The sequence below is a fragment of the Pogoniulus pusillus genome, chromosome 5 (assembly GCF_015220805.1).
Source record: "Pogoniulus pusillus isolate bPogPus1 chromosome 5, bPogPus1.pri, whole genome shotgun sequence".
In the NCBI taxonomy this organism is placed as follows: Eukaryota; Metazoa; Chordata; class Aves; order Piciformes; family Lybiidae; genus Pogoniulus; species Pogoniulus pusillus.
The window spans coordinates 39,108,835-39,123,839 of NC_087268.1; the positions used below are offsets into that span (position 1 = coordinate 39,108,835).

Here is a 15,005-nt window from a genome sequence, read left to right on the forward strand (position 1 = left end):
CAAATTTAGATTAAAACTTAAATGCCAAGTTGCCCTGATTGTGTTTAGCAACTAGATTTCCTAAAAAGAACAAACCAACCTGACAGCATCTCACAGCTAAATCTTCAGTGAAACAAACTCAACTTGCTCTTCCAAATTCATTCCTCTCTGGAGATGTTCAAAACCCACCTGAACATGTTGCTGTGTGATCTGGTATAGGTGATCCTGCTCTGGAAGAGGGGTTGGACTAGATGACCTTTTGAGGTCCCTTCCAGTCCCTGACATTCTGTGATTCAACTCAGTACAGACTTGGCATAGAAACTTACAAGCTTAATCAAACTTTGCAATTTCCCTAAACCATGCCCTCCTCCAAACTCCTTCTAATAGTCTCAGACTCAAAGGTCAGGGAGAAAGTTAGGACAGGAAGCTAGATCTTCCTTTTCTAGATCTTCTTTCACTCAGAAGACTACAGTGTCCAGAGAATAGCTGAATACTGTGCAATTATATTACATCAATAACAGCATTTGCATACTTGTTGGGTTTATATTACCTAGAAGAACAAGCTGATGATCTTCAAAAGCTGAGAACTGGGTGAGTCTGTGCCCAAGGCAATTTAACACAGCACCTGAAATCTTCAACAAAAAAAACAAACTACAGCCCACATTAAAGAATTTAAACTAAATTGAGCGCTACTTTAAAGTTTTTGTAGTTTACATTACTTTCCCATGGGATTTTTTCAGTCATTTATAGTTCATTGCTTCATATGGCTATAGAATCCCTGCTGTGTTAAAAAATGCCAAATAAAATTATATCTCATTCACTGCTTTATGCTATACCTTCCTTTGTTCAGAACCAATTAGCGAAAGCTTGTTCTTCATTTATCATACTTTTAGCTGATTACATTAGGCATTACAATAGTTCTCTAGCTTTCCTTGACAATGTTTGCACCATCAGTGTTACATTTATGGTTGAGAAGGTTCTTTCATCTTAACCCTCTATTCCAACCAGTTCAGGGGGAAAAGTATATACAATTACTCTCGTTCAGCCAAAACTACTTCGCTCGTTTTCTCATCCCAAAAATAATTCCACTGGTTGTTTTAACTTAAAAAAAAAAAAATCTATTCATCTTTTCCCACTTTACCAACCCAAATATAAAGAGTAAGTGCCCTGCAAGCTGAAAAATAACTGAAATCCAGCATTTGGAATAATACACAATTCCTTCCCTCCACTACCCCTAAAATAACAAATGTAATGGAGAATATTAGCCAGGATTTAAGACCTTCAAAAACATCCATTATGATCTGCTTCTCAACATACTCAGTACCACATGAGCAACTGTGTATTTTATGTGAGGTCTCAGAAGCAATTCTGCCATGTTGTTTCTACCATCACATTAATTTTATTTCAGGACAGTTGCTAAACAGAAATTCTACTGCATGATCTTTTTTTCTCTCCAATTCAAAGTTATCTCCACACTTCACCTCTGCAAAGGTAAAACACAATACAATCCTATTCCAGCTAACTGTAACTTTTGCATTAATACACAAGCACCCAAGAGTCTCTGAAGTAATCCACCTCCTTCAAAGCTTTGGTTCTGTCCCCATCACCTGAACAATTTTAACCTAAAGAAGCCATTTAGGTCTTCACCCATTTAAGTGCAGAAAAAAGTGGTTTTGTTCTTTGCATTTTCCTTCTTCAGGAACTTTCATTTGGCTCTCAGCAGGTTGTTCAATTTTTTTTGTTCAATAAATTATCTATTTAAGTCATTTCTGCTACTGCCTGCTCAAAACAGTTAGTGAAGTTTTAATTTCTTGAAATGAAAAATTCTTTGTACTGCTGTAGTTGTTACCTTTCATAACTATGTAAAGTTAGTATGTCAAAATATATGTTGCTTTAACAGCATACTCTAGACATTTGCCATTTGTGTTCCACAAAGTCTGAAGAACAAGAAAAAGTACTGATATTGAAGGTCTGTGTGTTATTTCAGTTATTTACACCACATTCATTCACTCAACCCTGTGAATTCCACAAGGATTTCAGAGTATTTTTAAAACTGTTAAAAAAAGGTATAAGATTAAATTTATTTTGGCCCTTTTTTTGTTCAATTATCCACTAATAAGTCCTACAGTATTTTTATTCAAAGATCGATGATTTTAAGATTATCCACATCACAGCCACCCAAACACTGTTGAAAACTCCTGCTTGGGTCATTTATGCATAGGACATTGGATGAGGAACAAACCAGTCATGTATTTAAGGGGGGGTTAAATAATCACAGGGAATTCACTTTTGCTTCTCTTTTCAATCAGTATGACAGCCAGAGATGTAGCAGACTGGCTGGTTTGTCCTTTTTTTCTCTTGTAAAAAGAAATCAGTTATCAGACCACCCATATTTCAGCACACAGCTACTTAGGGAATACGAGGAACTACTACTGCATCTTAAAGGTTGCTCTGAGTTCTAAACCTAAAACTTACCTACTCCAATTGATGTTACTTCTAGCACTTTATTATTGTTACTTTAATAATAGCAATTTTGCAAACCATCCCTACCAACTCAAATCACTTAAAACTCCACTATTTATAATAAAGAGACAACTTTAGAATGGGCAAACAGCCTAAGTTTCTATTTGCCTTCGGTTCAATGCCTATGAGAAGTGAGGAATGTTTGGCTTAATCCTGTCAAGCACCAAAATCAAAAAGATATTTAAAACTCTTACAGCATCCTACTACTGATCAGGCAGTGATTTCTTCTAGTTACATGAAGACAGATGTTCTTTTGACAGTTTGCTTCAGCTCCCAAGTTTCATTTCAGAGTGTTGGAGATTTTTCTACCACTGGTATAACCAAGAAGGTAGCTGTTAATGGAATCTGAACACAAATGGACAAACAGAATTAGTTACTTTGTAGTAATATAGCCAAATAACTTGGCCTCTGGACTCATCTACCCAGATTGTCCAAATTGGCAGTCAGAAATTACTGCAATGCCCAGGTCATTACCACAAACTATGACTAACTGGAGGTAACTAAGTTCTTCAGACAGATGACACTGAACTATTTCCTAGTTCAAGCATCCATAGCAGTGACTCTCCAATGGACACAGCTAATGCTTAACCTATAGAGAAGTGTGACTGGTTTCTAAATAAGGTCTGAAGAGCTAAGCAGACACTATTCACCCTTACAGCATTTGTCTAATTAACTCAAAACATCAGTACCTCAACACAATGCTATCTTTATGAACAGTTACAAGTATACTAATGCATTTCAGAAGCCATATGAGATACTAGATTGGATTTCCTATTACAAATTAAAGACACTATTCGTATTTGCAATCTACAGTGCTGTCTTAGCTTTAAAAGACATATTTTCATTTTTTCTTTGTAAGGCACTTTGCACTCCCTTCCCTAAGCTAGTAGGTTGTACTTTTTCCTGTCATTCTCTCATTATGTTCCTCAATCTTGCTACTTACTATTTTCAGGTTTTTTTCGCATCATCTCCATCTCACAGTGGACTGCACACAAAACAAAGCCATCCAGACACACTGGACGGGAGGTAATACTGTCCCAGTTACAGCTATCCAGACAAAGTATAATTCTGAGGTGAAGGACACATTTGTCCTGTCTCAGATAATCCAATTTCAGCCTCTATATACCTACACCCTCTTTATATGAGCAGAGCTAGTCAGGTAGGACTAGAACCACAAAACAACTCAGACAAGAGTATGGTCAAAAAAAAATATCCAGATTTCCTAGCGGTTCTCACCTTTCATTTAACTCTGAAGACACCCAAGTTCTAACTACTTCCACAAATTCCACCAATTACACTTCAGATTTTCAATGCTGAGCAACCTGACACCTATATTCCCAAGTCCTGTCTGGCATAAGATATACTTTAGTTCCTGATAGGCTGTCTGAGGGACCCCTCCTAACAAATCACAAGACAGCACTTTAACTCCCTTACAGATCTCAAACTATCCTGGGGCATGGGAGTATCCCCATTTCTTTCTCCTGTAGCTGTTCTTGCAGGCAAGGAATACAATATTCTCTCTACTGAAATATGCAAGCACAACTACACTGACTGTTATATCACAAAGGACATTACCTTCCTATTCTTGCTAGGAGTAACTTAAAATATTTCTAAAATAGAGAAAAGACTACAAGACCTGAAAACAGGCAGGCAGCTAGGCAAGTACTGTACTTGTCTAGATAGTCATTTTATCACCTTTCTGCATGCTGCTGAATATTCAAGACTTCAATGGAACAGCAGTTCAGTAAGATATGACACTCCTCAGAGAAGCAGTGAGTTGTATTTGCCAGACATAGGAACAATTTACACCAAGTTTTATATCATTTCTTAGGATCCACTACTCATTCCCTTTTTTTGTGGGCAGTATCAAAACAAAATTTAGGCTTTGCCACCACTCTTACACTTGGTAAGTGTATCAACCAGGTGTTACCACCTAGTTTACTCAAAAAAGCAATACGACACTTATACAAGCAAAACACAGAAGAGTTCACACACAAGAGAAACATACTAAATACCACCATTTAGAGGGCAAGCTAAGCATCTCCCCACCATTAAGCACATGGAAAAGGACATAAAAATAGTTCATGATTACCAACGTGGCCACCACAGTAATCAGCAAGCCTACATAACAATTGCAAGTCCTGGATTACTAAGTATCTCATCTACCATTTGAATTCAAGTAGTACTTACAGCATTGGCATCAACATCGCTGTGTATGGCAACTGTTTTAATCCCCATCTTCTTACATGTTTTGATGACCTACCATAAGAAAAGTGACAAATATTTACAATAGCAATAGTTCCAGAATTTATTGCAAAAAGATCAAAGGATTAAATACTCACCCGACATGCAATCTCTCCTCTGTTGGCTATAAGGAGCTTTTCAAAAGTCTAAAGGGAAGAGAATATAAAAATTGAAAGATCAACAAGTTTTTCTTCCTCAAAAACACATCTTCTCCTCCACTTCAACTAAAAGCATGGTTTATCCATGAGCTTATAACTGTGAGATCACCTACTTTTAAGAGTTCTGCTGATTTAACAATGACAAAATAGCATTAACAGTATGCTGTACTAAATCTATCTAGCACATACACAGGTTCCGAAAAAAACATGCTGACTATTCACATCAGCATCCCCTAGATCTCCTTACCACACACTGTGCAGAAATTAGAACTCTGCAGAGGCTTTAGGAGCCAGTCAAGTCCAGGGAAGAGACACACTGGCAGGCACAGAGGCCAGCGCCTAACCAGCATAGATGACCTGGAATACAACGTTGACCTGTTACAGGAGACCTTTAGAATACATTCCAGTCATAAGGAGGAAAGGTTGCTCTCTGCCTAGGGCACAGCAGTGTGAAAAAAAACACACATACACCCCTCCACCCTGTGCTAGAGAATGTTCGTTGAGTTATTCCAGCCTTGCCACTGAGCCCTATGTGAGGGAACTGGCAAAATCCTGCCCTACCATCACAACACTTGCTACTTAGTATTGAGTGTATAACACCAAAGTGCACAGAGGACCAAACCAAGTTTAATACACTCCTGAAATTCACTGTCACCGTTCAAAGAGATGCATTTAATGCTGTAAATATACCTTCAATATACCAGACATGTCTGTAAGAAGGGGATAACACTGTCAAGCCAATAAACCCTATACTCTAGACAACACACTTCCCATTAAGACAAAGCAATGGAAGGAAAGAGTTGCTCAAGGTAATCTCATTGCTGAAACTAAGGGTTATTGCTGTCATTGGCCTTGCTACTAAATATATAGGTGCACTTTGATATTACATCTGCTTAGGGATACATTTAGACTGCTACCAACACAGGACAATCCTCCTTTACACACCTACACCACCACTTCCCAAATATCACACCTAGCAAGGATGCAGCTTCAGGACACATCAGTCCACAGTAACTGAACAGTCCTACTCTACCTTCCACACTCAAAATCAAGATGGTGAACCAGCAGGACTCCCCCCTTCAGTGGCATCCTTCAGCCACACCAGATGAGGTTTATCAAACTGCAACCTAAGACATTTGATTTCCTCCCTCCCTTACAAACAGCTGTCTTTCATACCAACTGGGGCCAGAAGAAGTATTCCCACTGCAACAATGAAACTTTGTTATTCCCATAGTCATTATTTAGCTTGAGAAAGGGAAGATAGGTGCAAGAGGAGAGGAAGGAACACTGCAAAAATCCCATCATAAACAGCTGTTGACAGACTAAGGTATATATTGTTTGCTCCCCTACTTTAAACAGAGGTAGTCAAGGTGCTCTTTATCAAATATACTTCTTCAAAGTCAGGGCTGAGCTGGCATCACATGACCAGTTTAAAAATACTACCATGTGATTGAACACAGAAATTAACTAAAAACCCTCCAGGTAAGAGCCACAGCAAGCTTATGTGGTAAGTTCAGCCAGATCTGGTGAGAAATGTACAACACTGCCTAGCACGCAGGCATACTCATATCCCACTCAGAAGACAGATCTTACACATCCTTAAGAAAAGTTCAGTTAGAGCTACAAATACTGTAAGATCACTGCAGGAGATAGCAGTTTGAGGAGCATTTTTAGCTGGAAACCCAGTCCAAAAATTGAAAGGTTCCAAACATGCTCACACAAACTTCCTTGACTCTGAATTGCTGCAGTCTAGGTACCCAAGGCATACAGACTTGAAGGGGAATTAAAAGCTGTCACTGACTCAGTTCTCAGTATATAGGAGTTGCTTTACTAAAGTATGATCACAGCCATCAGGCAAGACTCTCTGTATCCAGAGTACTTGACATTCATTTGAGTTTAATTCTGCAATAAAGACACTAACAGGACCCTTACTCCTGTTAAAGGCAATTCTCAAGTCCAGCACTTTAGAAAAACAAACATGCTGCTGAAAGAAGCACTACACAGTTACTTATGTCCTCTCCACTAATTAACTTTAAAAAGTCTCATATGAAAGTCTTGTCATTACAAAGACAGCAGAAGGGCCAGTGAAGGGAAAAAGCAGAAGAGAACTTAAACTGTAGTAGCCACTGGTTAGCAGGACATGCTCCTAGTTAAGAAACCAAATACTCAATTGCACTATCTAAACATAACTATGCCTTTAGGAAAGGAAGAGGACCTCTAAAGCAAGGGCAGATTTCTTCAGGGGACTTCAAGCCAGTTATAGGCACATACTGTTTTCCCCCATTTTCTAATACTGCTCCTGGTTAATTGCTTCTACACTGGTATACAGGCAAGCTCAGTCACAAGTTGTCAGTATTCTTCCTCTTCAACACTACTGTAGCTTCAGCCACATTTTTCTAGTGTGTTACTTCAGAGTCCATGCCAAGAAAATCTTCCACAAGAAATGTTTTCTTTGGTGCAACTATAAGTTGAGATTGCTACTGCACAGTTGTACAGTCCCAGGATGAGGCTTTACTATTCTCTGCAGGCTTTAAAAGGCCCATTTCAAGTTCTAGATTATCTGACATAGGAGTTAAGCAACCCTGCTGCCACTATTGCATACTTTCGCTTCTACAAAAAGATTTTGGCTAGTCTAATTTCCAGATGTTTTAACAGGCTTATACCTCCCACACCACATAGCTGCTTCATAATTATAACATGTTCAGGCTAGCGTTTAATTCTCCAAAGCTAACAATCACTCAATCCAACCTTCTAAGGTATGCACTTGCAGTAGTATACAATCTTGACAAGCACACTGAGTATACTGCAAAGTAGAGTTCCTTTTTTGGTTTAAGAAAAGCATTCTATTAAACAAGTGACTGTATTCTGGTTATACCAGTAGAACTGCAATTGTTAGCAGCATAAGAAAGGACAGTTTTAAATTTCAGTGAGAGTAAAATGTTAAAGAGGACAAATACCACACCACTTACCTTTTCATTTGGATCATACGTAGATGAATACAGTTTGTGTGATGTTATAAGGCACCATCTTGAACACAGTGTTTCGTGCTACAGAAGAAAGAGGGAGTTAAACGTTTTTCTCCTGCTACAGTATTCTGGTAAGACAAAAACAGTTCATATACTGACATCTTGAGGAAACACTTCCATATCCTCCCACTCCCCCACCACATAGATGAAATGTTACAGGAGATCTGTCCTCCCTCAAGCACACATCTGACAAACAGTAGCCAAAACTAATTCAAAAACTCTAGATATGAAGTCATTAGTTTAATAAAATTCTCCACCACATCACCTTCTTTCTTTCTTGTTTCCAGACATATCTACCAAGTTCTCCAAAAAGCACACATGTAAGCATCCTGAACACACCAGGGTAAGGGAAAGGCTTTCATTGCCAGGGACCAGTTGGGAATAAATCAGGTAGTGGACTGGGTCTATACAGAGAAGAGACAGAACAGATTTTAGATGATAATTCATCTCCCAGTCTTCCCTACCACAACCTCAGACAATGGTCTGAGGAAAAGACAACTTTTTCTGAGTTGTGTTCTGAACCAACTTCTACAACAACCCCTCCTATAACAATTTTGTATGATGTGTCAGGAAAAAGCAGCACACAGGTGCCAGCTTGAAGAGAGAACAATCAATGATACAACTGACTTGCAAGTGTATCAAAGAGATAGGTATTTCTCAAGGAAGTCAATTAACACAATGGCAGTTAGCCATAAACAAAAATCAGACAGATGAATGATCTCGCACCAAAGTTGTACTAATACACTTGCTCACCCAGTTGGAATCTAAAAGACTGTAAAAAGCCTTAATACTGAATATTGTCTAGTAAGAAGTACAAAGCAGCAATGACTGGTAAACACCCAAACTCAAAACCTGTCAATTCTGTCTCAAGTAACTGTTCTCAGAAGTGGCACAAATCTGAGTAGTAGAAAGTAAAGGCTGTCCTGTGAGAAGACTAAAAAAGAAAGACTGATTAGTGGGAAGGAAAATGAGAAATAAGGAAGTTCATATAAAGAAGTTAATTAGACAATTCAGCTGCCCCTTGCACAACAGAAATTAATACAGAACTTTACAAATTTATCTTAACTTCACTGTAAACTCTTACTGGCTCTGCAGCACCAGTGGCTAGCGGTAACAAAAATGGGAACATTCCCTATGCACCTCTCTGACCTGATCTAGATTGCAGATACTTTCCATGTTGCAGCACAGAAAGCAGAAACCAGACCATGACTGAGAAGGACATCACATCTGTAATGCAGCTAGTATGCTTTAAAGGGAAAAACACAATGTTTCCATACAAGTCCTGCAATACAGAACTAAAAGAAATCCTTCTACCTCACGTCAGCTCAGACCAAGCTTCATACACAGAAAACTTCTACAGTGTCACAAACCATTTAGACACTAATCACTAGCAACAGACATACCACAGACTGCCACAGGTAATCTAGACAATTACTCTGGAACAATTCAGATAATCTGGAATCAAAGTCAGTGGACAGCAACTGTTCAGCTCTGATCCAAGTCCTGGTTTGAGTTACAACAGAGCTAATTCTGTTCAGTGATTTTACTTTTCAGATCAATTTCTAACTACACTTCATTAAATTAACAGGATGTTTTTGCAGATAGTGTCTGCTTTTAAAAGTGATAACACTGTGTTTATAGCTAGCACCAAGGATTGGTGTGTATATCAAGGTCAGTGCTAAATCTTGTGTACTACATTGGGGGTACAGAGTAAAAGGCCACACTTGCAGGGAGAAATAAGGAATTCAGGTAACCATAAACTGACCACAATAAGGTATTCCATATTGAGTATGTCATATTCTATATTAAGTAAATGGATCATGAGGGTCAAGTTTTCTTCTTACTATTCAATGGCCAGCATCCAAGGAGGACTCTATCCATTCCGCCTTTAATCCTGACCTATGAGTCTGAATCCAGCTACTGCCTGGGGCTTGACTCTGCAGTACAGCTGGGGATAATTAATAGAACCAGGGAAGACTTTCAGTGGACCCTCAGGATTTTGGAGTCAAGGCTTTGAGGACAGCTAAATATTCCTAATGAAAAAGAACTATTAGCACCATATGAAGAAGTTAGAGATGCTTCAGAAGTAATTAGTACTGAAGCACAGCTCCTCCTGGCACAGTTACCAGTACTAGACTGATGTTTAAGTGTAAAGTTCCTTCCACTCATCATGCCACCAATCCTACATGGAGCAAACAGGTTGCATTAAACCATACAGTACAAAGACAGTCATCTCTGGTCTCTTACAGGCATGCTTATCTGCCATGACTAAGGAAATGGCTAAATCATCTGAAAAATTGATTGAGAAACTGGACAGGAGAGGATAGATTCTGCTGTTCTCCTGAACGGGCCCACTGACAGCCCCAGTGGTAGAAACACAGCTTTACTGTTTGCCAACAGGGGTCTAAATTCAATATTTGGTTTCTATTTATATTTATTTTATTATGATTTAGCTTTCTTTTCCAATTCATAAATCTCTCTTCCTCATTCCTTTTAGGAAGGGAGAGGGGTCAATAGAGAACATTTGTCACTTTCTTAGTAGCCTGCTCCTTTAACACACATGCTGGGTTCTCTCACATTCAGTTTTTTGGTTTGATACAGTGTGTCTCTACTTTGATTTTTTCCACCCCATCCTCCAAATGCAGATAGTTTGCTGTATTAGGATCAAAACCACTAGACTTCTTTGCAGGCATATATTATTATTCATCTGATGTGACAGTACAAGCTGTTTCAGGCACTATAGAGGGAATATATAGTTAAGACTAGAACTCTGATAACTGAAACCACACCTACCAGATGGTCCTTTACCCAGGGTTACAGCAGTTTGACATCTTCAGTGACTGTATTGTGATCAAGAGAACACCAGGGATAGCTATAGTAGAAGCAGCAGAATATACCTTCCTGCTCCAGAGCACACACAGTCGATCAGATAGTGCTTAAGAAGACTCAATTGGCAGAAGTGCTTATCGGACCACAAATAGTCTGAAAGAGGTCACAGATGACAACAAAAAACCTTCACCAAGTTATTATTCACTGAAGGAAGTGCTTGTTAAGGTCAGAAGGGCTGATCTAAATACTTACAGTTAGCTGAAAGGGAAGAGGGGGGCAGGGGCAAAGGAAGAAAAGCTTCAGAAGTTTCTTATAAACATCTTTTATACAACACTAGTTTTGAATGCATGAGAAGTGTCTTGGGTTCAAATGCAGGTTCCCAGAGACTCTTATAAATTTAGTAGACCCAATGACAATTTATAGAATTTATAGAGTGCCCTCCCCTCTTCCTCCTCCTTTCCCCAAAAGACAGGGAGAGAGATAAAGGTAGGGACACCCAAATAAATCAATCTCACTCGATTTGGAAGTAAAAAAGGAAAAGTTTAACAATAACTTAGAAAAAAAAGGGATTGGAGGTAGGGGAGTTTACAAAGGATAAGGAAGGGAAAACAGCAAAATACAAACAGGGATGGATACAACCCGAGTAGTGTGATGGTGTCTCTGCCTCGTGGCTGCCACGTGTTGTGCTGGTATGCAGTATGGGTGTGTGGTCATGAGTGAACCGCAGGAAAAAGAGAAGATAAGAGGAAGAGACAGGGAGGTCCTGTCTCTTTTATACCACAGGAAGTGGGGGGAGTGGGCTAACCATCACCTGGAGTGTGGCCCACCCCTGGGGAGGGGCCAAGACCCCTAGGGTCAGGTTCAGGGTCACTCCCCCAGGAGTGTTAACCCTATACAAGAAGCCAGAAAAGCTATGCCACAGAGAGACTGGAAGGAAAGGCTATAATGGGAAAATTAGTTACCATTAACTTTTAGTTATAAAATAAACTCATATAAATCAACCTACCCAGTGATTTGTAGATTGGTACACTCATCACACATTGATGATCTGAGACATAACAGAGAATTTGCCTCCCAGTACAGCCCTATGGAAGGGCTTCAGGTGGTTTAAGAACACAAAAATAGAAGTTAACTTCAGAGATGCCTTACATGTATTTGAAGTCTGTACAACACTCAACAAGGAAGGCCACTTCACTGCCATACTGGTCATTCTGAGAATAATTCATTGACACAGCTTTATGGGGAGCAAAAGCTCTCAGTGTTGAAATAGAGATGCAGGGTTCTAGATTTCAGATAAGAACAGTATCATATATCTATAGCTGTTTTAAGAAATGTATATTACACAAAGATACAGTCAATAATACCCACTAGTAACAGCTAGGAGTAGCATACCTATTTACACTACCCATAAGTTCTCTTCCTTCTGTCTTCTGATAGCAAACCTGCTAAGAATTTTGCCCCTACACTTTCAGAGACCACGAGAATAACGTCTTTATATTTGCAGCATATTTAACATTGGCCATAAGTATTCCTAATTAAAACCACAAAGTAAAGTTTTGTGTTGCTGTGTCATCAGACTATAAAAAAAAAATCTTTATTTCAATTTCCTTAACATCTTAATCCCCTATTTTCAGGCCTCTGCTGATTGGGCACGTATAAAGCACATAGCAAGCAAACAACTTCAGGTGTCTGTGAGACTTTTAATCTAAAAGGCTTAAAGTGTAACTTATTAATACAAGATTACACAAGTCTTGTGCACTGGAAAGCAAACACTTTGCTTCTGTATTATTTCTCTAATGAAAAACTTGTCCTGCTTTGTATTCTTGAAGAACGCTGAGCAGCCCAGCACTTGTAACAGTAAGAAGCTCCTCCTGAAGCCAACTGCAAAGATGCAGTATGAGGTTCTACAAGGTACACTGCACATAGCAGTTCCTTCACTCTTACCAAGTTAGAGAATCTCTGTTAATTCTAAGGGGAAGATGAGAAAAAAATCACATATTTGTATTTTCTGTGCTGGCAAATAAGAAAATACTCATCCACCAAAGGCTACGTTTTTAAAACTGCACCATTCATACACCCACATATTTTCTTCTTTGTGCCAGTCCCAAAAGCTTGTAAAGTCATACAGTGAACCAGACCAGGGAATATATCCAGCTGAAAAGATACTCACAAGGAGTGGGAAAAAATGTGTCCTCAGACAAATTTTAGCCCATCTTATCCACTTAAATATTCAAGCAGCAGTGCTTGCCTAAGCTGGAGCGAGACAGGAGCCCAAAAAGGAACAGCCTGTGATCAAGACCCAGCAGCTGCATAAAGCTGGAACAGTTGCTCAAGGCAACAGCCTAAACAGCTCCTGTAAGGCCACTCCTCGGGACAAGGCAAGCACCAGAAATCTCTTACCTGTGATATGCTTTAAGAGTGCTTGTCAGCACTAAAATCTGTAGTTTACATACTACAATCACTTCATTCCAAAAGTTCAGGGCTACATTCATCTGCACAGATTGGTTACTATTTTAAACTCTCTAATGGGAATTCTTTCTACTGTAAGCATTTTTTCCCCGTATATAGTCGTAGTGTCATTCAACTGCTACAGAACATCACATGCAAATACTGCCTCTTCTTTCTCTTAACACAATTGCAGAAGTAATAGATAAGAAAACATAGCAACAGTGTCAGTGAAGTTACCTCCATAGCCTAAGCAACACTGCTTGATAGAAGCTTAAAGCCTTCACCAAAAACATTATATAGCTTTGCAACGAGTTCACTGTATTCTCATGAAACAAAGAATAAAGGCACAGTAAAGTTTTAAGTGACAGCTGAAAGACCCATAGGTAAAATGGGACAGAGGGGGAGCTGGGAAGAGACAACGAGACACGGTTTTACTACTGAAAATAGTCCAAAACCGCACTCCACTCCTGAGTTTTGATAGGCTCCCGTTTAGCAAGGGGGAGGACGTGGAAGCAAAAAGAGAGCAGCACATAATTTTCTGCAGGTAGTGAGGGTTAAGTTAAAAAGAAAACACAAAGAGCAAAACACTAAGTAACCCACGGACAGGATACACCAAGGAACAGAGTACTGGATACTGCCAGACCCCAGCAACCAAACCCAAGACTCAGATTTCACAGTTTACCACAATCACCGCCTTCCATACAGCATCCGCAAGCACCGCCCGGCGAGAGGCCGCCAGCCGCGCTGCCCATCGGGTGGGTGAACAGGGACATGACTGCCGGCTCCCCACCGCCTGCTCTAGACACCGACACAGGGCGACTACTTCAGCATCGACCCCTAAGAGGCTCAGAAGCAGCACTCCTTCCCCTTCCACTCGCCAAACGGCCACATGAACACGCACGCACAGGCTCCCCTGCGGCCCCTCACCCAGCAGGCGAGGATGGGGGGGATGGAAGGAGGGAACGACGACACGGACACTCCGCGACAGCCTCCACCACACAAATAGGGACGCCCTCCTCTGCAGCTCTCCCCAGGAGGGACGACACTCCTCCCGGCCCCACGCATAAAAGACAGCACTCACCCAGCGACCTCACCCGCAGCCCCTCATGGAGGTGGGGGATCCGCCCCAGCTCTTTGCACGGTGCCACCCTCAATCGCCCCGGAAAGCGGCCCCCCAGGCACCGCGCACGGAAAAGAGATGAAGCGTGAAACCAGGCTCCCAGCCGTCCTAGGTCGGTCGGCCTGCCCACCACCCAACACGACACTCACCTTCAGTAGCGCCCGGAACCCCCACCGGCCTCCCGCAGCCCCCCAACTCAGCGTTGCCGCCATGTCTGCCGCTGCGGCCCCGGCCGCCCTTTCACCCGCGGCGGCAGAGGGCCGGGCCGCCCGCAGCCAATCCGAGCAGCCGCCGCGGGCGCGGGGAGCGAGCGTGGCCGCACGCCGGCGGGCGAGGGAGGGCGTTCGCGTGACCCGGCGGCTGCGGGCCCGGGGGGCTGCCGGGCCGGGCCGGGCCGGGCCGGGCCGAGCCGAGGCGGGCGTCGATGCCTGCCTCCGGCCGCCTGCAGAGGGGTGCGCGCTTCTGGGCGCGGAGGAGAGGCTGTGCGCGTCGCTAGATGTGTGCCCCGGGGCTGGCGTTGAGGCTTGCCTCCAGTCGCCTGCAGCTGAGTTGTACGTGCTTCGGGAGGTGTGCCCCGGTGGCCAGCTGCATTTCACAGTATTTTCACAGTATCACCAAGGTTGGAAGTGCCCTCATAGATCATCAAGTCCAACCCTTTACCACAGAGCTCAAGGCTAG

At 41.4% G+C, this 15,005-nt stretch overlaps 1 protein-coding gene across 4 annotated transcripts in view; it reads right to left on the reverse strand.

The window, feature by feature from the left end:
• The window catches only part of PCCA (propionyl-CoA carboxylase subunit alpha), a 358,591-nt gene extending 344,023 nt beyond the window's left edge, over positions 1-14,568 (reverse strand). For 3 of the 4 annotated variants that reach the window (XR_010302383.1, XM_064143822.1, XM_064143820.1), the window contains exons 1-4: positions 14,477-14,568; positions 7,874-7,951; positions 4,845-4,892; positions 4,693-4,761 (exon numbers count right to left, since the gene is read on the reverse strand). Coding sequence is in view for 3 of the 4 variants with exons in the window: in XM_064143822.1 (XP_063999892.1) it covers positions 4,693-4,761; positions 4,845-4,892; positions 7,874-7,951; positions 14,477-14,539 (258 nt within the window). In the remaining variant the exon portion in view is untranslated. Of the gene's footprint in view, positions 1-4,692; positions 4,762-4,844; positions 4,893-7,873; positions 7,952-8,195; positions 8,335-14,476 lie in introns of those variants that run through there. The other variant, XM_064143821.1, reaches the window with a different exon arrangement.
• Between the last annotated feature and the right edge of the window lie 437 nt (positions 14,569-15,005).